The sequence below is a fragment of the Apostichopus japonicus genome, chromosome 7 (genome assembly GCF_037975245.1).
Source record: "Apostichopus japonicus isolate 1M-3 chromosome 7, ASM3797524v1, whole genome shotgun sequence".
In the NCBI taxonomy this organism is placed as follows: Eukaryota; Metazoa; Echinodermata; class Holothuroidea; order Aspidochirotida; family Stichopodidae; genus Apostichopus; species Apostichopus japonicus.
In genome coordinates, this window is record NC_092567.1 from 841,468 (window position 1) to 866,866 (window position 25,399).

The window sequence follows — 25,399 nt, forward strand, 5'->3', positions numbered from 1 at the left end:
ACATCAAACATAACAAAACATGCTGAATTGTGGTCTTATTGATTGAACTATTTCTTTTCATTACAATCGTCTACAAAATACCAAATAAACTTTACGTAGCTTTCAAAAAGTTAGCAGTTCTATAAACTACATTGAAGACAAACAAATGAAAGCATTATGATACGTTGATATGATGACAACAATTTTGTAATCCTGTCAGGTTAGAATCACAGTCGATCGTTTTTCAAATGATCAACGTTAACAATGCGGCGACACTTGAATGCCCTTCCACACATGCATAAAAATGCTGGTTAACAGGAAACACAAATCGTCTGTCACTAAATATGTCCCCAATAAGAAGACGTCTACGTTTCAAATTGTTACACTAACGTCTCATTTAAGTGATTGCTCAAGTTGAATGGAACTGCGTCGGATGCCACGTAGCCATCTCATGCCAGATTTAAACAACTCTTACCAGGGCAGTTTATCAATTATAGTGTCAATTGGAGATTTCGGGATGAACATTTTCCGAATATCGATAGAAATGGACGGCTCCAGTCCATTGTTGGTTAGGTAAGTGATTACATTCTCGGATCGATTGGTAATTGTTACTGCAGAGAGATGCGAATGATACAAGGTGCAAACCTACATATATATATATATATATATATATATATATACATATACATATATATATATATATATATATATATATATATATATATATATATATATATATATATATATATATATATATACTATCATGCTAAAAGTGTTATTTTTCGCATTTGTTTCTGGATTCCGAGTTCACCGATGCAATGGTGAAGTGATCTTAAATATAGCGTAATGTTTTTTACCGCTCTAAACAACAGCACAAACTTTTCTTCAAGGGTGTACAAACAACATTTTTCAGGGGTTTATCGATTTCGACAGACGAGTTTTCTTGACCGACTACCGTGACTATTTCAATAATCATTTAAGTCATATATTCAACGTCATTTATTCACTTAATTATAAAAGTAGTTTTTACACAATTTCCTTACAAATTAAGTCACAATTTAACACATGTATGACTACTAGGTTAACGATTTCGGGCTAATTCGGGCAGATTGTAAAAAAAAAATATTCTAGACACCATTTTCTCTCCACCTGGGATATATTATTAAGTCGTGACAAGTAAAGTACAGCCATTAATAGACCAACACAATATCATGCGATTGAAAAGAGATATAACTGCCATACTAAACTAGTAAATCTTGGTTAAGGTGTAATAATATGATAAAAACAAAACATCCACCAATACAAAACTTAAGCTTCTCCGAAACATAGTAAATGTACTGTATGGGTTAAGAGGAAGATAGTATATTTACAAACACACATCAGTTATATGTAGCCGTGAATTCAGTAAAATGACTTGTAATCAATCATCACGATATCCAATGAACAGTATTTGGCAAGGCTTTATCGCATACCACGACAGTGCTGTATTGACAGTAGTTACTATAATGTTTTATCTTGCAACCGGGCATATCTTTGAATTTTCTACATACAACGTACGTAAAAAGGTGGTTTTTAATGATTTTAACTTTGTTAATTTAATGTTTCTGTCACTCCAGAGTAACACTTCAAAGAATGGTTAGATCTTTCTTTACAAAGCAATGAATTAACAATAAGAGTTTTGTCTCAATTGAGGAGATAATCTAATCATTTCATTCGCACTTAAATGACCATTCATTCATCCATCAATGACGCGTGAATATTGTATAAGCAATCTCATGCAGTCAAGATATAGCGTGTTCTCAAAAGATAAATAAACATCGTACGTGTTTTGTTTAAGATAATTTCAATTCAGTTAGTATATGTAAGTTATATACAGATACACGATATGAGACTCAATACACACATCCAGCTGAAATGATTGCTGCGTGGAATCTTTCGAGCATAACATTACTAGAGTATAGGATAACAATGGTTTTGTATTAGACAATGCAAGTACTCAAACTGGGGGTTTATTCATTTCGTCAGCAGAAATAAACTTCCACATAAGGCATTTTAACTTTTGTGTTTTTCTTTCTATACTATTATGGATGACGCTGCTTCTTTATTCTTGCATATCAACTCTGGCAGGCATTGTTATTACGATGACTCACGAATCATTTTGGCTATGGCAAGCCAAAAGATGATCAAGACTTGAGCAAAAACTTCAGTCGGAATATCTGCCATTTGAGACAGTGTGCCAATGAAAACTATTCTTTATTGTCACCCCATATCATGCTTCAAGGAACTCGTATCGGCAATATGAATAGTTCCAAACCTTCATATGATAAAACACGATAATTCTGCTCAAACTGTCAGCACTTGCGCCTTAAGCGTCACAGTACCTCATTGTAAACAAACGTCCGAACTTAACAGAGAATAATATAGTGGGTTGTTATGAACATGTTCGTTGAAAAAGCGCATCATTTCAAATAATATTAATTAGCAAATCGCTCCAACAGCCAATCACATTTTAAGACAAGATATTTTCCAAGCAAGTAATGTATAAGTGATTTAAAAAATCTACTTTAAAAAAAATTACATTTGATACCACGAACCAGCAAATGAAACGTTGATCTAACAAAGTTCCTCCTGTCTAACTAATTATATTTTGTTTTACCATGATCATGAACGATCATTGCAAAGAATGAATCAAATCAGTTCAATAAGAATTATGATTCGTCTGTTTAATTATATGCAAGTACATAATAACAACGATATACTTCTATTGTTCGAAATTGACAGATGTTGAAAGACATGGAACTTTGTTGCGCAACGTCGATGACAAATACAAATGTTAGCAACCGGTAACCAAGACGGTAGACAGAATAAATCGATTAATTTCTATATCTGAAATTTCGCAGAGTATAAGCAAAAGGATGCCAAAATATGTTATCTCAATTCACATGAACGACATGTTGATTGTTCACTGCATAGTTGTAAGATGGTGGTACACCTTGGATGTTTGAAGTATATGGTGCTGGCTGACCATTGGTTGTGATCACTGCAGGGTACGAGGCCTGGGTATTGATTGGTTGATGTGGTGGCTGTGTGGGTTGGTATACAATCTAGAAATTTAAAATTGATGGATATCAGATATCAGACGGAGTCAACTTATACATGAACATCATATCATATCATTAATCATATTATATTATATCATATCATATCACTATATTACTATATTATTAACTCCTGTACAAAAGACGTTTCGCGTACTTGTGAAGGAATTCAAACATCATGTCATATTGCATATTGATAACTATATTATATAAATATATTTGGAATTTCGTTGTTTTAGTGCAAATAGTATATAATACTGGACCTTTCTGTTAAATAATGACATATTAACTGCACCTTAAAACATGATAGCAAATGCTATTCAAGCTATGTGGTGTTCAGTTTGAAACTTAAACCGGTACTGGGTATCCATTACAATTTGTTAATTTGTAGTCACGATGTAACGAACAAATCCCAGAATAATAAACGAGGGAATGGTAGTAGTAGTAGTAAGTACTAGTAGTAGTTTTAGTAGTGGTAGTAGAAATATTCCATGTGATCTATTTAAACCAAACATTTTACAATTTTTTATTGTGCATTATATGATGTCTTTGCTGACATATCCTTAAGTTGTAATATATTTACAGCTTCTCCTTTTTAAAGAATTATATTTGACGAAATAAACAAATAAACAGAAGTATATATAAGACAAATCTGCACTTTTGTGCTTAAATGAAATCCTAAATGATCATATCAGAAATGATTAGTATCGTCTTATGACATAGAAAATATGGCAAACGTTTATCCACTTCTGCTTCAGGGACGTAGCCAAAAATTTGAAATGGTGGAGTAGAATTTGAAAAGGGCCACTTCTCACAAAAGGAGAATTATTACACCTAACGAAGCGCCATCATTTACAAATAAAGTTTTGCTCAAAATGCCTCCCACGTTGCAGGAAATAAATAATAATAAACAGTAAGAGCATTGTATAACGTAGCACACGAAATTTCAGAGAAAAGATTGAGAAGGGTCGCTTAGCCTACTTCAATCTGAAAAGAGGGCTTTAATGATATTTCCTGTTTTTAGGTTAATTTAGTTTTACAGGTTACTGAAAGGGAGGGGACGGTATCTCCCATTGATCCCTTGGCTAAGTCCCCGTCTAACTAATACGTCTGCAATTCACAACGCTGTTCTACTTTGGAGAAATTGTCAAATTATCACGATAACGTTCTTAGCAATGTACTGTTGTACAACATTGTAAACAAATCTAAGGAAACAGTGACCACACTTACCATTTGCTGAGGCTGATTGTTACTTCCAGGACAAACTGCAACACAGGTGAAGCTTGCTCCGATGATGGCAGCCAGGGATTGGATGGCACAGGTTACAGCCAATAAGATGTAAAACGCCAAATGAGCTTTATACTGGTGCACGTTCCCATTACCGTAGTAGTTGTAGTAGTAGTAGTATTGGTACTGTTAACAAATACGTCATGATGACATCATAGAACATGAGCTTTACATTTCTTTTACTACATTGTTAGTTCTGTATTTGCCCAGAACAATGGTACGTTTAAGATGTTTTCTTAGCCTCCGATGTACTCTGAATTAAAGGTTTTGTTTTATCAACGTACTTCTTAAATGGTTGTATACAAGCAACAATAAAGAAAAAGAGAATGTATTTTACCATGTGGACTTCTTTCAGAAGTAAAATTTGAAAATTAATTAACTGTGATTTAACGTCTGTTCTTTAACTAAAACGGCCTTTTGAAAACAGTTAACAATGACAACCGTAGTATTCCGTTAATACAAAATGAGGTCACGTTGAGAAAAAAATGGTTTGCTGTTCATGACAGGTCTTAGTATCAATTGCAACAAATTATTGCTCAACGCTATGGGATACAAATTTTGTTTCATATATTTAGTTCACACTATATTTAAACGATGATAATACTTACTTTCGATGAACCTACGCAATTTGCAGCAACTGCTGAACTGATGAGGCCGCCACCACCAATGACTGACGCAATGATGGCCAGAATCATGTAAGCAATGACCTACAATAATAAGAACAATTCGCAACAGGGATTTTTTTTTAAAATCGGGGTAACCATGAGGCTGTTGAAGCCAATTCCCATTTAGATAGGTTTTGACGTAACCCAAAACTGGATTTTTTAAACGTAAATTTGTACATTTTGATGCAAATGTATCATTATGTATGTAACTAGGTCTACAGGGAAGGTAGGGCTAATAACTGTTTTTTATTTAGGATTTTGTGTGATCCGTATGTTAAGTGTTAGAACAACAATGTAGAAAGCAAAGTAGAGTTAATGTAACACGAATATTAGGGAAACTTGAAGTCGTGGTTAAATTGATTACATATGTATTATATAGTTTCCTTAATATTCGGTTCGTATCCCGTAACGTTAACATTTCCCGAACGTTTCCTCACTAAAGTATCATATTTAATCAAGGGTTGGGCGAAATGACCAGGCTGGTTGGGCGAAATGACCGGGCTGGTTGAGCGAAATGGTTGTTGGGCGAAGTGACCTGCTTCCTAAACAGCGTTGTATTGTTGATCTGTCACAATTAACTCACTCCGAAATGTATCGGCAGTAAGCAGAATGGGATAACTACTACTACTACAACTACCACTACTACTACAACTACTGCTACTACTACTACTACGACTAATAATAACAAAATAAGAATAATGAAAATAATCATCATCATCATCATCATCATCATCATCATCATCATCATCATCATCATCATCATCATCATCATCATCATCATCATCATCATCATCATCATCATCATCATCATCATCATCATCATCATCATCATCATCATCATCATTTCATCGCAGACGGGAGCTTACCATGCACTTGTGTCGCCTGCTTGCTATTCCAAAACTCCCTGTGACAATGGCAAACTATAAAAAGAAAAAAACAGCGGTTTATACCACATGGATTTCTAAATGTCATGGCTTTCTGATCATTTGTAGTCAAGTAAAATCGTAGTGGTTCGTTTAGCTTAAAACGAGATCATATCAAACGGTTTCATGGTTACAGTTTAAACTTAAGCTGCTATTGGTACAAAATGTATCGAGGTATGTCATTGTAATAATGCTTTAATATATTTAGTGCTGTTTTGACTATAAATGATCAAAAAGCCATTGCAGGAGACGTTACAGTGCAAACGCAATTAGTTGATGCAGTTACGAACGTTTTGCATGTTTTTTCAACTTATTTAAGACCGCACCCTTTTGTTGGAAGGTAAAACGATTTCTCCCTACCCCCCCCCCACCTCCACTCTCTGATGTACTAAGGATTAATCAGACGTTCCTTAGCTCTTCTATGAATGAAGGTCGTGAATCCCAAAATGATGATGAACCACTAGTTAATTAGAAAAACATGACATCATGCAAAGAAAGACTTACCACGCCACCCCAGATTCCCCAACCAATAAATTCGGCTACACAATAGCTACGTGGTACCGCTAAGAGAACAATGGCCCAGAGTATTTCGAAAACCCCCATCACAATAATGACACAACCGGTAATGACTCGTACTGTCGATCCCTTCAGTGATGAGCTATTATACTGCTGTTGATTCCAGCCCGATGGTAAATTTTGCTGAAATTGTGGTTGAGGTTGAGCCATTTCGAGTTAAGGTTTGTGCTCGGCGTATTTATTGGTAATGTTTGTATCTGTTAAAAGTAATCATGACAACAGTTATATAACAGTATATCACCTTATATTATACTGTGTTGCCTTTCAAATCTTAATATGAATTTTTGAATGGGTTATTTTTTTGCGCTGGGAAACATATAGTCATAAACCATGTGATGTACAATCAATGTTTGGATACTATAACACAGAACCTTTCTTTGATATTAACTATTCAACTCTTCATAAGCACTCGCTATCATGACAATTACTTTAACTCCAGTACTAATAGTTCATATCAACTTCTATTTATCGATGATTCACGGTAAGTCTTGGTGATGCATGAAATTCAAGGAAGCATGGATTATGCATATAACATTAAGGGTGGAAGCTTTACAAGTGAGAGATCACGTTTCAATGCGAATATCTATACATGGAATTGTATGTTGTGACGCCATCTCTCAAAATACTACACAAATTGAATATACCAACATTAAATAAATTCTATCAGTAAAGACGCTCCTCCCCCCTAACATGATGATGGTTTATTTCACGTTCAGAGTCTCTCATCAATTACAGCGACTATACTTTACTATGTGCATGTAGTTGTGTTATCGCAAAACAGGATCCATCCACCAACACAATATACATCAACTTTGTTTTGCGTTTTCTTGTCGGAGTGAGGAATTAAAATAAAATGTTACTTGCCAACTTGTCCACGAAATTTCATTATCTTGTACTTCTCACAACGCTCTTAATTGGTCAAAGCGAATGCCATCGCTTTGCGCAAACGGTTTACAACATATATTTTGGAAGCTTCACAACATATGTATATGCTTTCTTGTGTAACGAACAAGTCTTATTAATAATGATCTCGTAAGCAGGCCTACACACAAACACACAGAACAACTTCGATGAAAACCTATATGCTCACCAGTTATGGCGGCTGAATTTAATCACTCACCGTTATACTTTAAAACACACGTAGCTTTTTAAAATCCAAGCACAGTTAAACGTAGGTAGAAAGTAGAAAGCGACATAATAATTATCTATGAAGACAGGAAAAATAAACCTGGAGATTGACAGAAATATCTCTCTGAGTACACTTTACTGAGAACAAACCGTTGTGTAGTACTTGATTTGCTAAATAATAACTATGAAAAATTGCACATTGAACGTCGAAACGCAATGAACAAGGCCATTTCAACCGTGACGTCAATAGCACAATGAATCCCGTGCGTTATGTTTGTATACCTTCATTTAAACTTCATTTAACCCGTGTTCATTCAAGCAAAGTCTATGTAGTTTATTAAGTGAAATACAAAAGTCGATATTCCACATTCTCTCCTGTAATGCCTATTTATAGAACATTACTCAGTTTGCTGTCGTTTTACTGTTTGGTATCGTATTATAAAGGCGGTATATATAACTTCAAACAGGAAATTGATTTATTTATTGAAGTACGGAATGGCAATAGAAAATATCATGCAAAGAATAAAACGTACCCAGGTAGACAATATTTATTTATTTGTTTCTTTTTTCTCCACAGAAGTACAAAGCGGAGGGAAGTCTTCCATAAAGCTTAAAAAGCTTAACAAAGTGGAAGACTCCCAAACGAAAAAAGTAATTAATAAATACAAATTGAATTTTTGTTACATAATGTACAGTCACTGTTGAAGTAAATAACTCATTTACATAATTTAATATGATGATATCAATTCTTTTTTTAAACATTTCTTAAATGAATTCTTTGTAGTCTTAGATTTAACGATATTGTTTAATGAGTTCCATAACTTAGTTGCACGGTTGCGAAAGCTGCGTGTACCTAATTTCGTATGATAGAAGTTGCAATGAGCATTTTGTCTATTTCGGGTATTTTAATTGTATAATTCTACATTAATTGTAAAGACATTATGAAAGGAGCCCGGAAGTAGCCCATGCCATGCTTTATACGTAAATACAGCAAGTTGTAGCCTTATGATATCATTTAATTTCAGCAGGTTTTGACCTTTAAACAATGGACTAGTATGCTGACGAAATGCAGCTAGTGTTATGTTACGAATTGCACCTTTTTGTAGTTTATTGAGACGGCCAAGACAAGTTATGTTAGCACCAGACCAAATAATAGAACAGTAGGACAGATGAGGTAGAATGAGCGTATTATAAATCATTCTTACAATGTGTTTCGATAGGAAATGTTTTATTTTAGCGAGTATACCAATTTTCCTTGCAACCTTTGAACATATTACTGAAATATGTTGTTGCCAACTTAGTTTTGAATCAATATATACACCTAAAAATGTTATGTAGTCAAGGGTTGTTGGAGGAATTAAAAACAATGTAGTGTGTTTTGTTGACATTAATAGAAAGCTTGTTTGACCGAAACCAGTTACTAAACTTTTCTAGTTCATTAGATACAGTAATAGGTAGGATGCTAATATTGTCAGAGTCGAAAAAAATAGTGGTGTCATCAGCAAACAGAGTAACTTTTGCAATATTGGACACTTGACATATGTCGTTTACACAAATAATGAATAATAGAGGTCCCAGGATAGATCCCTGTGGTAAACCACAATGGACTTGGACAAGATCAGAGTTATGTGACTTATACGCAGTAAATTGGTAACGGTGAGATAGGTAGCTGTCGAACCAATTTAGAGTAGTACGTCTTATGTGCAACTTATTCAGTAAAATAGAATGATTAATGGTATCAAACGCTTTACTTAAGTCTAGAAATACACCAATGCAAGTCTTATGTTGATCAAGTTTACTGTAGAGATTATCAATTGCATCTACCAGAGCGAGCTCAGTGGAGTGATTGTATCGAAATCCGTACTGTTGTTTATTAAGAATGTTGTGTTTATCCAAGAATCTACAAATACGATTAAACAATAGTCCTCCTGTAAGTTTCGCAAAACAAGAGAGTAACGATATTGGCCGGTAATTTTCATATACATTGTTCTGGCCATGTTTGTAAATTGGTAAATCTTTAGCAATTTTCAACTTGTCTGGAAAGACACCTGTATTAAATGATAGGTTACAAATATGGGCTAGTGGTGTGACAATATACTTAGCGGCCTGTTTGATAATATCAGGACTGAAATCGTCATATCCTGCAGCCTTTTTTTGGTTTAATTGCAGTGTCGATAGTTTTCAGTAATTCTTCTTCCGTTACGAGGAAGATGAACACAGAGTTTGGGTTGGGATTTCTGCTTTTTCAAGGGGTTTAATCTTGCTGGCCAGTGAAGGGCCTACATTTACAAAGTAATTGTTAAAACTATTAGCAATTTCCTGGTTGTCCGTGACAACGTTTTGGTTATGGTGAAAGGCCGTAGAATATGACGATTGACTGACATTTTTTTGTAAGAGTTCATTGACTGTTTTCCAGGAACCATTAATGTTATTATTGCTCTCGATAAATTTATTGTGAAAGTATAGTTTCTTTGATGTTCTGATAATATGTGTTAATTTATTTCGATAAATAATGTATACCCTCTTGTTATTCGATGTTGGATTCTTTAATTGGCGTCTATACAATTGATTTTTCTTTTTTATTGATTTTAATATACCACTAGTAATCCAAGGGTGTCTCTTTTTACGTTTTTTTCTTACATTAATAACATGCACTGGAAAACAGTCATTGTACATATAACTAAAATGATTAAATAATACATTATAAGATACATTAGCATCCTTTTCATTAATAACATCATCCCAATGCTTATATTCTAATTGGGGAATCAAATTACTGATATTATTTATATTGTAATTACGAATACGTTTACTATCTCTATTATAGTTTCTAAGTCTTGAATTATTGTCAAGGAAGATGGGAAAGTGGCCGGTAATGTCGGTTACAAATATGCTTGAGTTAATTGCAGAATCATCATTAGCAAATATGTTATCAATTAAAGTTGACGATGTACTTGCAACACGGGTAGGATTTGTCATTGCTGGATACAAATTATTCGAAAAAGCTAAGTTGAGAAAATCTGTAGATAAGTGGTCGTCAAGTAAGTGATTGTTGAAATCACCCATGATATAAGAATTACTACGTGATTCTGTTAATTTGCCATAAATGTTTTGCACATGAAAATAAAATTCGTCATAAGAACCCGTCGGTGGTCTATAAATAATGCCAAAAACGTAATGCTTTCTGCCATTGGGGGGGGGGGGGGTGATCTCTATGAAAAGAGACTCAATTGAGTCATTTAATACAGAGAGATCGTCTCTGCATTTGTAATTATAGTTCTTTTTAATGAATTAACAAACCCCACCTCCCCTTCTTTTATGGCGGTGTTTTTCTACAAGTCGATAATTATTAATATTGATGATGGATGTATTATTATTGTCATTCAACCAAGTTTCCGTAAAGCCCAAGGTCCAGAATTCGTTATTAAGTAATGAGATGAAAGTGGTAATATTATCAAAATTTTTGTTAAGACTCCTACTGTTCATATTGAAAATGGTAAGACCATTACTAGGGGGTAAATTATTATACTTATCGATGTTATAATACTCACAGGAAATATTATCCCTTGTTTCTATTTTGTTTTTTGTTGAATACATTAAAACAAGAAAGATTATGATGACGATGACGATATAGAAGTCAGGTTTGATTATTTTTGCTTCTTACGGTTCTTGCTTTGCTAAGTTTTGGTGTTGGTGTTTTCTTCTTGTGTCTTACAAAAATGAAGTTGTCTTCATCCAAAGACATGTGCCTTTTAAGGTGTGCCATAGAGTCATTTACAGTTTCAGTGGTGTCTCCAATATTTCCTGGTTGGATTTTACGTTCTGTTGGTCTTTGTAGTCGGGTTTACTGTGCTTCGTCGGTGGGAGTTTTCTTGGTCGCTGTGGTCGTAGCCTTCGCTTTCTTGGGAGATTTCGGTGGTTTCTGCTGTGGCTGGATGGTGGTAGGCAGAGGTGAAGGGCCTTCTGCAACGTTGTCCTCTATTGGTTTCTCAGCATTGTCTGGTGTCTCACTGTTAGTTTCCATTGTATCTTGTGCATCCAGATCATTTTCATTTTGGTCAACTTCTTCCGTACAATCAAAACTTTTGTGTCCGAACTGTTGACATCGAAAGCACTTCACTTTCGGGCAACGCCTTTCTGCGTGTTCTTGTTTTCCGCAAATTCGGCAAATGTATTTCGGGCATTCTTTCATCGTGTGTTTCTCACTCAGCCAGTTATTACATACCTTGATTTGGCCATTATGCTTGACTCTCATGTGTATGTTGTCAATAGTCACTGCGTACGGTAGGCTTTTAGCGTTGGTTGGCATCTGCAATCTCGCGTATCGAATGCCATTTTCAATCTCTGGGAACTCCTCGTAGTGATTTCTTGTCCAGTCTGTTTTCACCAAGCAGCCATATCCTTCAAGTTTCGACGAGAGTTCGGCATCCTCGATATAACTTGGAATACCGTATAGGCTTACTGTTCATATCGTTTTCTCTACACCGACAACATTACTATATTCTCCTTTAGTTTCTAATCCGGTTTCTTGGATCAGTTCAGCATCGGCTCCATTCTTCAAAGTAACAATCCATTGTCCAGACGTTTTGACGCAACCTATTATTCTTTGGTTCCCGACATCAGCGTGAATCGATTTTACTAAGTCCGTGTAGCTATAGTCTTTATCAAACACTCTAACACTGTTCTCCTTCAGATTGATTGGAGCCGATTTCGCGGAATCTATTCTAGCACTATCGCATACCTCAGCGGCGTTCGACTACTCACATAGATTTGTTTAGGGTAAAAAATAAGGAAGCTAAGCGTTTGTCCACAAAAATAGGCAATTCAAAGCCGTCATATAAGGCTACGTAAAGGTTTTGAGTTAATTTACCCCGTATCAAACTTTCGTAACGGTTAAGTAACGTTGTAAAAAATGTTGAAAAGATGAGACACGTCTTGCAGTCTCAACTGTCAACTGTCAAGTTATATATAAGAAGAAAAGAAATCGTCGTTTCTATGTTTCGATCAAATATAATCATACTTTTAACAGTGATAAAATTATTGTGAAATTGTCCTCATTTTGTAACTGAGGAGTGGGTCCCCGTAAGAATTAACATTAGACATTTAACAACGAGACCGTTGACATCGGTACATATGGCAAGCACATATTGTGATAGTATTTGACATTGCCATGATACCTGTGAAGGTTCCATGTCACTTAAATGTTTCCCCTTGGAGTTGTAGCAACACTCGATCTGCATTAAATTTCACCTTCGATCTCTGTCATTTGGTTCGATGTGCCTGAGAGACACAAGGGTTCATCCCGGTGACCTTCCCACCAAGTTTGCAGAAATCGGTCCAGCCGTTCTGGGGGAGCTTTGGACACAAATTGTATGAAAATATATAATTTGACCTTTAACCACGTGACCTGTGACCTTCAAGTTTGATTCCCATGGCAACCACACATTTTGAAAATGCTTGACATTCCTATTATACTTGACCATTGACCTTTGTCATTTGGTTAGGAGGGTCTTCGAGACAAAAAGATTTACCCTGGGGTACCTTCCCACCAAGTTTGAAGAGAATCGCCCCAGCCGTCTATTACGAATTTTATGACACCAAATTGGGCTAAAAAATTCATTTGACCTTTAACCACGTGACTTTTGACCTCGGTTTCCATGGCTTATTTTGATAGTACTTCACCGTTTTATTATATACGAAATGTCTTTTGAAAATTTTTCCCGAGTTATTGCAACTACTGTGGACTTAAGGTGAAAGGCAAATTAGAACATGGGAAGTTTTGGTGTTCCATCGAGGATTGTATTATGACTCGATAAACACTCATTTTCAACATGAGTCAGAAACCTACATTGGGGCTAAGTCCGTTTTAGAGAAATGACGGTTTCGACGACAGTACCTTAGAAACGTTCCTTTTGTTCCGTCTTCATATATTCTGCTGCAGATGGTACATGGACAATGTGTCATTATTAGGAAAACTCTTCGTTGGACAAGTTTTATAACAGAAATGCTTAAGAACAAGTCTTAGTTTGGATAATATTGGAAAGTACCGTAGTGCTGCAGTATGGTTATGAAATAATCTAAATTTCGCGTATAGCTTTTGTCTTAATCATGCATGATTACACTTTGATTAAGGTTTACTCGTTTATTATGGCACTTATACCTCTTTTCAATCACGTAAGTCAACCGTAACCCCCCCCCCCCCCAGACTGCTCAAAGTGCTTGAACCCGAAAAGAAAAGCCATATCCCTATTGAGACCATGACAGTGTGACCGTACTTTAAGGATCAATTCAACTTCAACAAGGAGGTCGAATTGATATTTGATATGGGGATATTCGTCCGGGGTTATTTATCCGGGGGGTAATTGTCTAGGGGGTATTCGTCCGAGGAGGTAGTTGTCCGGGTGGGTAGTTGTCCGGGGTATTGTCCTCGGGGGTAATTGTCCGGGGGTATTTGTCCGAGGTATATTTGTCCGGTGGGTAATCGTCCAGGGGGTTATTGACTGGGGGGTAATCGTCCGGCTGTATTTGTCTTGGTGGTATTTGTCCTGTCACGTATTGATTGAACTATTTCTTTTCATTACAATCGTCTACAAAATACCAATTTAACGTTACGTAGTGAGCCTTTTCAAAAGTAAGCACTTCTATAAACTATTAATGAATATAAACGAATGAGAGCATTATGATACGTTGATATGATGACAACAATTTTGTAATCCTGTCGGGTTAGAATCACAGTCGATCGTTTCTCAAATGACCAAGGTTACCAATGCGGCGACACTTGAATGCCCTTCCACACATGAATCCAAATGCTGGTTAGGAGGACACACAAATTTTCTGTTACTAAATATATCCTTAATAAGAAGACGTTTACGTTTCAAATTGTTACACTAACGTTTGATGTAAGTGAATGCTCAAATTGAATGGAACTGCGTCGGATGCCACGTAGCCATCGCATGCTAGATGTAAACAACTCTTATCATGGCAGTTTATGAATTATAGTGTCACTGAACATTTTCCGAATATCGATAGAAATGGACGGCTCCACTCCATTGTTATTTAGGTAAGTGATTTAAAGTCTCGGATCGATTGGTAATGGTTACTGCAGAGAAGTGCGAATGATACAAGATGCAAAAATACATATACTCTCATGCCAAAAGTGTTATTTTTTGCAGTCGTTTCTGGATTCCAAGTTCAAAGATGCTTTGTTGAAGTGATCTCAAATATAGCGTAATGTATTTTACCCCTCTAAACAACAACATAAACTTTTCTTCAAACTTTTCTACAACATTTTTCATGGGGTAAATCGATCTCGACCGACGAGTTTTCTTGAACGACTACCGTGACTATCCGTAGCATTGTATTTTTATAATCATTTAAGTCATATATTCAACGTCAACGATATACTTCTATTGTTCGAAATTGACAGATGTTGAAAGACATGGAACTTTGTTGCGCAACGTCGATGACAAATACAAATGTTAGCAACCGGTAACCAACACGGTAGACAGAATAAACCGATTAAATTCTATATCTTAAATTTCGCAGAGTATAAGCAAAAGGATGCCAAAATATGTTATCTCAATTCACATGAACGACATGTTGATTGTTCACTGCATAGTTGTAAGATGGTGGTACACCTTGGATGTTTGAAGTATATGGAATTGGCTGACCATTGGTTATGATCACTGCAGGGTAATGGGCCTGGGTATTGATTGGTTGATGTGGTAGCTGGGTGGGTTGGTATACAATCTAGAAATTTAAAGTTGATTGATATCAGATATCAGACGGAGTAAACTTATAAATGAACATCATATCATACCATTAATCATATCATATCATATTGTATCACTATATAACTATATTATTAAATCCTGTACTAAAGACGTTTCGCGTACTTGTGTAGGAATTCTGATATCATGTCATATTGCATATTGATAACTATATTATATAAATATATTTGGAATTTCGTTGATTTAGTGCAAATAGTATATACAACTGGACCTTTCTGTTAAATAATGACATATTAACTGCACCTTAACACATAATAGCAATTGCTATTCAAGCTATGAGCTGTTCAGTTTAAAACTTAAGCCGGAACTGGGTATCCATTACAATTTGTTAATTTGTAGTCACGATGTAACGAACAAATCCCAGAATGATAAACGAGGGAATAACTTCATTACTGAGTTTCCTAAATTGACATCTTATAGATGAAATACCGATTAAAAAATTAGTTTGTTACAAATAACAGAAAATATTTGACCACTATAATTACTTCAATATATCGAATTTTATTTAAAAAAGTGTGGGTAGTTTTAAGCGACCTTAACTTTATTACATTAACAAGTTACTTTTGCATTCACTTGTGTTACCGTCGTCATTTACATAAAGAAGTCAGTTTGTTCACATTCAGTGAATAAATGTTGCAATAATGAAGATCTATATGACGTAATACACTAATGACAATTGTTATAACACTATCAATAATAACAGCACTATATATTTGTAGCTAAAGTAAAAAAATATATGTTAATATTGAAGACATTCACTGTGTTAACACGCAGGGACGTAGCCAAAAAATTGAAATGGTGGAGTAGAATTTGAAAAGGGCCACTTCTCACAAAAGGAGCATTATTACACCTAAGGTAGCGGCATCATTTACAAAGAAAGTTCTGCTTGAAATGCCTCCCACGTTGCAGGAAATAAATAATAATATACGGTAAGAGCATTGTATAACGTAGCACACGAACTTTCAGAGAAAAGATTGAGAAGGGTTGCTTAGCTTACTTCAACCTGAAAAGAGGGCTTTAATGATATTTCCTGTTTTTAGTTACATTTTATTTTTCAGGGTACTGAAAGGGAGGGGACAATATCTCCCATTGCTCCCCTGGCTACGTCCCTGGCAGACGTCTAACTAAGATGTCTGCAATTTACAACGTGATTGTACTTTGGTAGATGTTTTTGTTATTTCTTAAGATATCAGAGAAATAAAAGTTTGTCAAATTATCACGAAAACGTTCTTAGCAATGAACTGTTTTTCCACATTGTAAAAAAATCTAAGGAAACAGTGACCACACTTACCATTTGCTGAGGCTGATTGTTACTTCCAGGACAAACTGCAACACAGGTGAAGCTTGCTCCGATGATGGCAGCCAGTGATTGGATGGCACAGGTCACAGCCAATAAGATGTAAAACGCCAAATGAGTGTTCGCCTGGTGTACGTTCCCATCATCGTAGTAGTAGTAGTACTGTTAACAAATACGTCATGATGACATCATAGCACATGAATTTTACATTTCTTTTACTACATTGTAAGTTCTTTAGTTGCCCCAGAACAATGGCACGTTTTTTTTTTCTTAGCCTCCGATGTACTCTGAATTCAAGGTTTTGTTTTACCAACGTATACTTCTGTGGGTAAATGATTTGTATAAAAGCAGCAACAAAGAAGAAGAAATGTTTTTTTTTTTTACCATGTGGATTTCTTTCAATAGTAAATTAGAAAAATTAATTAAGCGGTGATTTAACGTCTGTTCTTTAACTAAACCCGCCTTTTTGCAAACAGTTAACAATGACAACCGTAGTATTCCGTTAGTAATAAATGAGGTCACGTGGGGAAAATGTTAATGACTGCAGGTCAAGTAACAGTTGCAACAAATTATTGCTCAACGCTATGGGATACGAATTTTGATTCACATATTTCATTTACACTACATCTAAACGATGGTATTACTTACGCCGTTCTTCAATGAACCTACGCAATTTGCCGCAACTGCTGAACTGATGAGGCCGCCACCACCAATGACTGACGCAATGATGGCAAGAATCATGTAAACAATGACCTGCAATAATAAGAACAATTCGCAAGAGGGATTTGTTTTAAAATCGGGGTAACCATGTGAAGCCAATTCCCATTTAGAGAGTTTTTTTTTTTACGCAGAACAAAACTGGATTTTTTTTAGACGTAAACTTGTACATTTTGATGCACATGTATCATTATGTTTGTGACTAGGTCTACAGGAAAGGTAGGGCTAATAACTGTTGTTTATTTAGGAATTTGGTGTGATCCGTATGTTAATCGTAAGAACAACAACGTAGGCAACAAAGTAGAGTTAATGTAACACGACAGTACATTGAACCGTTATGTTCCTCGATCTCAAATAAACGAATATGAGATATCAAGTTTCGAAGTTCCCACCTTTTACCAGATTGCAACTTGTGGTACCTAGTTATATCTTCCTCGACAGAAGGTAGGACTGAAAACGATAATGCCGATCTGCGGATTTATTATACGCAGCTTCCATATGGACTAGACCTTTCCCTTGCGAATTCTTGGTATAGGGTCACAACTCCAAGAGAAATCCAAGAGTGGATGACTTGCAACAAGTTAAAATTAAATGAGAGCAAAACTGAGTTCATTGTGCTTGGATCACCCTATTTTCTTCAGAAACTGCCACCTGTGTAACACAGTCGGTTCGGAACTTGGGCATAATGTTTGATGCAAATATGACTATGACTAAACAAATATCTAGCCTCTGTCAATCGACACATTTCCAGTTAAGAAACATCCGGAGAATAAAGAGATATCTTGATAATGAAACTCTCCATCATGTCGTCAGGGCTTTAGTCATCTCTCGTCTCGACTATGGACAGAGTTCAAAGATTGCAGAACAATGCTGCCCGGTTGGTATGTTCCATATCCAAGAGAGATCTTATTACTCCAACACTTAAAGAACTCCACTGGCTGCCAATAAGGGAAAGGATTCAGTTTAAACTCTGTCTTTTTGTCTTTAAATCCATGAACAATACTGCACCTGTTTATTTTTCCAATCTACTGTCACCTTATACTCCTCAAAGAACTCTCCGCTCTACTCATGACATAACCCGCTTGAATGTTCCTAGAACGAACAAGGTCTTGGGTCAGAAATCGTTCAGTGTAGCCGGTCCACAGTCATGGAACAATCTCCCTCGTACTATAAAAGAAACTGACAATATCTCTCAATTTCGTAGTAATCTTAAGACTCACCTATTTCCATGCTAATTTGTGTCTGTGTCACAAGCGCTATGATCTAGATGGAATAGCGCAATATAAATATTAATTGTTATGTTATGTTATGTAACTCCAATTGTGGTAAAATTGGGTAATGCTTATATTATTCATGTGTCATAATATCATTAATGAAATTGTTACATATTTTTACTTAACAAAAACGATGTCCCTCACCTTTGCTCCGGAACAAGTAGCTTTCGGATATAATCTACAAGACGAACCAAGCAGAGGCTAACATATATATAATTAGATCTGTATATCGGGATATATTTGTAAGTTGGAAGAAGATTCTTCCTTATGATAACCATATTTCATTTTTGGTCAGATTCGCTGAAACTAAAACTCATCATGTAATATAGTTTTTCACTGTCACATATAAACAGCGTTGTATTGTTGATCTGTCACAATTAACTCACTCCGATGTATCGGCAGGAAGCAGAAGTGGATAAACGTTTATTATATTTTCTATGTCATAAGACGATACTAATCATTTCTGAGATGATCATTTAGGATTTCATTTAAGCTGTGAAGCCTCTCCCCACCCCCCCCCCCCCCCCATTGAATGCATATCAAAAGTGCAGATTTGTCTAATATCTACTTTCGTTAATTTGTTTATTTCGTCCAATATAATTCTTTAAACAGGAGAAGTTGTAAATATATTACAATTTAAGGACATGTCAGCAAAGACATCATATAATGCGAAAGAAAATTGTGAAAATGTTTGGTTTAAATAGATCACATGGAATACTTCTAATACCACTACTAAAACTACTACTACTACTAAAACTACTACTACTGCTACTACTGCTACTACTGCTACTACTGCTACTACTGCTACTACTGCTACTACTGCTACTACTACTACTACTGCTACTACTGCTACTACTGCTACTACTACTACTACTGCTACTACTGCTACTACTACTACAACTACTACAGCTACTACTGCTACTACTAATATTACTACTACTACTACTGCTACTACTGCTACTACTGCTACTACTGCTACTACTGCTACTACTACTACTACCTACTACTACTACTACTACTGCTACTACTACTACTACTACTAATACTACTACTACTACTACTACTTCTACTACTACTACTGCTACTACTGCTACTACTGCTACTACTGCTACTACTGCTACTACTGCTACTACTGCTACTACTGCTACTACTACTACTACTACAACTACTACTACTACTACTACAAATACTACTACTACATCTACTTCTACTACTAATGATACTAATAGCAGTAATAATAATCATCATAATCATAATAATCATTCTAATCATAATAATCATGATAATCATCATCATAATCATAACCTAAATCATAATCATAATCATAATCAAAGTCATAATCATAATCATAATCGTAATCATAATCATAATCATATTCATAATTATGATTATTATCATCGCAGACGGGAGCTTACCATGCACTTGTGTCGCATGCTTGCTATTCCAAAACTTCCTGTGACAATGGCAAACTATGAAAAGAGAAAACACCCGTTTATACCACATGGATTTTTAAATGTCATGACTATCTGAAAATTTTTAGACATGTATAATCGTAGTTGTTCGTTAAGCTTAAAACGAGATCATATGAAACGGTCTCAGGGTTACAGTATAAACTTTATCTGCTATTGGTACAAAATGTATCGAGGTATGTCATGGTAACAATGTTTTTAGATATTTAATGATGTTTTGACTACAAATTATCAGTAAGCCATTGCAGGAGACGTTACAGTGCAAACCCAACTAGTTGATGCAGTAACTAACGTTTTGCATGTTTTTTTTTTCAACTTCTTTAAGGACAGACCCTTTGGTTGGAAGGTTAAACGATTTCTCCCTCTCCTCCCTCTCTATCATGCCCAAAAGAATTAACCAGACGTTCCTTAGCTCTTCTGTGAATGAAGGTCGTGACTCCCAAATACAATGATGAACCACTAATTAATTAGAAAAACATGACATAATGCATAGATTGACTTACCACGCCACCCCAGATTCCCCAACCAAGATATTCGACATTACAATAGTAAAGTGGTACCGCTAACAGAACAATGGCCCAGATTATTTCGAAAACCCCCATCACAATAATGGCACATCCAGTAATGACTCGTACTGTCGATCCCTTCAGTGCTGGATTATAATACTGCTGTTGATTCTGGCCCGATGGTGAATTTTGCTGAAATTGTGGTTGAGGTTGAGCCATCTCGGGTAAAGGTTTGTGCTCGGCGTATTTATTGGTAAAGTGTTTATCTATTAAATGTAATCATGACAACAGTTATATTACAGTATATCACCTTATATTATACCGTGTCACTTGCCTTTCAAATGTTAATATGAATTATTAAATGGGTTATTGTTTGCGCTGGGAAACATATAGTCATAATCCATGTGATGTACAATCAATGTTTGGATACTATAACACAGAACCTTTTTTTGGTATGAACTATTCAACTCTTCATAATCACTCGTTACAATGACAATTACTTTAACTCCAGTACTAATAGTTCATATCAACTTCTATTTATCGATGATTCACGATTAGTCTTGGTGATGCATGAAATTCAAGGAAGCATGGATTATGCATATAACATTAAGGGTGGAAGCTTTACAAGTGAGAGATCAGATGTCAATGCGAATATCTATACATGGAATTGTATGTTGTGACGCCATCTCTCAGAATACTACACAATTAGAATATACCTGCATTAAATAAATTATATTAGTAAAGACGCTCCTCCCTCCTAACATGGTCATGGTTTTATTCACGTTCAGAGTCTCTCATCAATTACAGCGACTGTACTTTACTATGTGCGCCTATAGCTCTGTTATCGCAAAACAGGATCCATCCAACAACACAATATATATCAACTTTAACTGCGTTTTCTTGTCGGAGTGAGGAACTAAAATAAAATAATGTTACTTGCCAATGGAGAATAACGTCCACGAAATTTCATGTTCTTTTTCAACTCACAACGCTCTTAACTGTTCAAAGCGAATGCAATCGCTTTGTGCAAACGGCGTAGGACATATATTTTTGAAGCTTCACTACAAGTTTGTATGCTTTATTGTGCAATGTACAATACCCTATCAATAATGATCTCGTAAGCAGGCCTACACACAAACACACAGAACAACTCCAATGAAAACCTGTATGCTCACCAGTTATAGCAGCTCAATTAATAACTTACCATTATACTTTAAAACACACGTAACTTATTAAAATCCTAGCATAGTTAAACGTAGATAGAAAGTAGAAAGCGACATGATAATTACCTATGTAGACAGGAAAAATAAACCTGGAGATTGACAGAAATATCTCTCTGAGTACACTATACTGAGAACAAACCGTTATGTAGTACTTGATTTGCTAAATAATAACTATAGAACATTGAACGTCGAAACGCAATTGCAATGAACAAAGCCATTTTAGCCTTGACGTCAATAGCACAATGAATCCGTGCGTATGTTTGTATACTTTCATTTAAACTTCATTTAACCCGTGTTCATTCAAGCAAAGCCAATGTAGTTTATTAAGTGAAATACAAAAGTCGATATTCCACATTCTCTCCTGTAATGTCTAGTTATAGAACATTACTCAGTTTGCTTTAATTTTACTGTTTGCTATCGTATGATAAAGGCGGTATATATAACTTCAAACAGGACATGTATTTATTTATTGAAGTACGGAATGGTAACAGAAAAGAAAAACATGCACATAATTAAACGTACCCAGGTAGACAATAAAAAGAAAAGAAATCGTCGTTTCTATGTTTCGATCAAATATAATCATTCTTTTAACAGTGATCGAATTATTGTGAAATATTCCTCATTTTGAAATTAAGGACCGGGTACCGGTATACAATATACATTTAACAACGAGACCGTTGACATCGGTTCGAATTGCAAGCACATATTGTGATAGTATTTGACATTGACATGATACCTGTAAAGTTTCCATGTCACTTCAATGTTTCCCTTGGAGCTGAAGCAACACTCGATCTGCATTAAATTTCACCTTCGATCTCTGTCATTTGGTTCGATGTGCCTGCGAGACACAAGGGTTAACTCCTATTCAACGATTGTCTCATATGTGGACCGTGATTTTAGAATACCATTATTCGAGATAGGAATACACTAGAGAGCTTCACATAGCTTTTTTTTTTTGCACATAAAACAGCCTGCATCAATAAGCAACTGGACTTTTTTTTTGTCTTCAAAGTTTGATTACATTAAAAAAAAACGTTTTGACCTTTTTTTTCTAAAAAATCGTGAGAACAGTGAAAATTTCAATCAACTATAACTCTTTCCGATACAACCAGCTAAGACATACAATCAAATCAGGAGCCTCACGTAATTGAAACGGTATTTAGCACATATTATCAAGGCTAAATACTACGAAGAGGCGTTACCCATGAATGTATATTTTGTATTTTTAAACAGCTGTACAGTATATGTGTTATGTTTCGGGGAAGCTCAAGGTTTGTCCGAGACATTTTCCCGAGTTATTCGAACTACTGTGGACCTAAGGTGAAAGGCAAATTAGAACATGGGAAGTTGTGGTGTTCCATCCAGGATTGTAATGACTCGATAAACACTCATTTTCGACATGAGTCAGAAACCTATATTGGGGCTAAGTCCGTTTTACAGAAATGGAGGTTTCGATGACAGAACCTTAGAAACGTTCCTTTTGTTCCGCCTCCATATATTCTGGTGCAGAAGGCAAATGGACAATGTGTCATTATTAAGAAAACTCATCGTGGGACAAGTTTTATAACAGAAATGCCAATAAAACAAGTCTGTGTTCGAATAATTGCACAGTGTAGGCATCTCGAGATATTGGAAAGTACCGTAGTGCTGCAGTATGGTTATGATATAATTTCAATTTCGCATTTAGCTTTTGTCTTAATTATGCATGATTACACTTTGATTAAGGTTTACTCGTTCATTATGGCACTTATACCTCTTTTCAATAACGTTAGTCTACAGTAACCCCCCCCCCCCACATAGGCGTACCGGGTTCATTTCAGTTTGGGGGGCAGAACTTTTTGTGCCCGAAAATTCCCGTGACACTATCTAAGCGGAGCGCCACCATCGGTTGGCGCGTAGCGTACAAGAAAATTTTTGGCAAACAATGCCTCTCAGATTGCCGGAAACGGCACTTCTGAGGCCTTGCAAGTTGCATCTAAACATTCTTTATTTTATAATCTCACGTTTTAGAAATTTACACTTCCCCAAAAATTTGGTAAATTAGAAGAAGAAAAACAGGTAACATCACTTTGAAGGGGAAAAATGGGACAGTATATTTTTGAAGCTCCTATTTAGTTACCTTATTTATTATTTTAACACAGTACTCAGCTACCTCCAGGAAAACATACATTGTACAACGACACGTAGGCGGGATAATGTCGCTGTGTCGGGTGAGACTGCAATTTGTCTCACAAAAAAGTATAAAATATAACAAAGAATATGATAAACCTGCACTCCCCCCCCCACCATCCATGGAAAAGAAAATGTTTCTTATAAACACTCATGTTGGGGGTGTCCAGGTCAAGGGCGGCGGAAGCACTTTTAATCTGGGGGGGGGGCACCGACATCAAAGGGCACTTTGCAGAAATTCGATTGGACTGATGCAGCCTTATATTTAGTACCCTTTATAATTCTTATTGCATTATCATATTTGTGTATACACATCACTCCATCAACGCCCCCCCCCCCCCTAAAGGAAAATATGCATACTAGCACTGCAATATCCAATGCGCAAATTGGGAAACCAAGAACAAGTTTTCTTTTGAGACGAAAAGAGGTGAAATCATGCTAGTTGCTAATGTTTTTTTTTTCTTGTTAATATCTTAACCAATTTTTTCCATTCGAAATAGCTTTGAGTTTGCCCCACAGAAATTCATTAAAAGTCAGGGGTTTAGCCAGGATTTGCAAAGTTGTATGCACGACTATCTGAGCGGAGCGCCACCATCGGTTGGCGCGGAGCGTACTATAAAATTTTTGGTTTTACAAACCCTCAGATGGCCGGAAACGGCCCTCCCCGAGTGTTCATTCTGGTTCCCTGGCCTCTTGCTAACTTGAGGCACCTTAATTTTTATGTAGAAAAAAGGCACATTTTTAACCTGAGGCAAAGTGGGGGGCACGTGCCCCTGTGCCCCCCGGTTCCGCCACCCTTGGTCCAGGTAAACAATTGACTAGTTAGAAAAAATGATCGTGCAAAAAGCGTGGTAGCCCAGATGAACTGCGCTTACGGTGGTGTTACACGGAAATATTCGGGCATCATAATGCTAAATAAAGAAAATCATAGAATTGTCGGGCAAAAATTTGAAATAGATTCGGGCAAGCTACTGCATATATATATATATATATATATATATATATATATATACATATATATATATATATAGCCATCTTATGCTAGATGTAAACAACTTTTACCAAGGCAATTTATCAATTATATTGTTAATGGAGATTTCTTGATGAACATTTTCCGAATATCGATAGAAATGGACGGCTCCAGTCCATTGTTGGTTAGGTAAGTGATTTAAAGCGTCGGATCGATTAGTAATTGTTACTGCAGAGAGGTGCGAATGATACAAGGCGCAAAAAATACAGATACTATTATGCCAAAAGTGTTTTTGCAGTCGTTTCTGGATTCCGAGTTCAAAGATGCA

At 35.9% G+C, this 25,399-nt stretch overlaps 1 protein-coding gene across 5 annotated transcripts; it reads right to left on the bottom strand.

Moving 5' to 3' along the window:
* Window positions 1–20: 20 nt before the first annotated feature.
* Window positions 21–22,148, bottom strand: LOC139970253 (uncharacterized). Of its 5 annotated transcripts, none has more exons than XM_071975917.1 (6): window positions 21,999–22,111; window positions 6,457–6,725; window positions 5,896–5,949; window positions 4,973–5,071; window positions 4,308–4,490; window positions 21–3,083 (listed from the first exon to the last, which is right to left on the bottom strand). In XM_071975917.1, the coding sequence occupies exons 2-6, from the start codon at window positions 6,676–6,678 to the stop codon at window positions 2,913–2,915; spliced, it is 729 nt and encodes a 242-aa protein (XP_071832018.1). In that variant the 5' UTR covers window positions 6,679–6,725; window positions 21,999–22,111; the 3' UTR covers window positions 21–2,912. The 5 variants fall into 5 exon arrangements, with proteins under 5 accessions (XP_071832018.1, XP_071832019.1, XP_071832021.1 ...); XM_071975918.1 differs by lacking the exon at window positions 21,999–22,111 and adding an exon at window positions 7,649–7,886; XM_071975919.1 differs by lacking the exons at window positions 21–3,083; window positions 4,308–4,490; window positions 4,973–5,071; window positions 5,896–5,949; window positions 6,457–6,725 and adding exons at window positions 15,056–15,405; window positions 16,738–16,905; window positions 17,392–17,496; window positions 20,150–20,203; window positions 20,707–20,975 and having other exon boundaries at window positions 21,999–22,148.
* Between the last annotated feature and the right edge of the window lie 3,251 nt (window positions 22,149–25,399).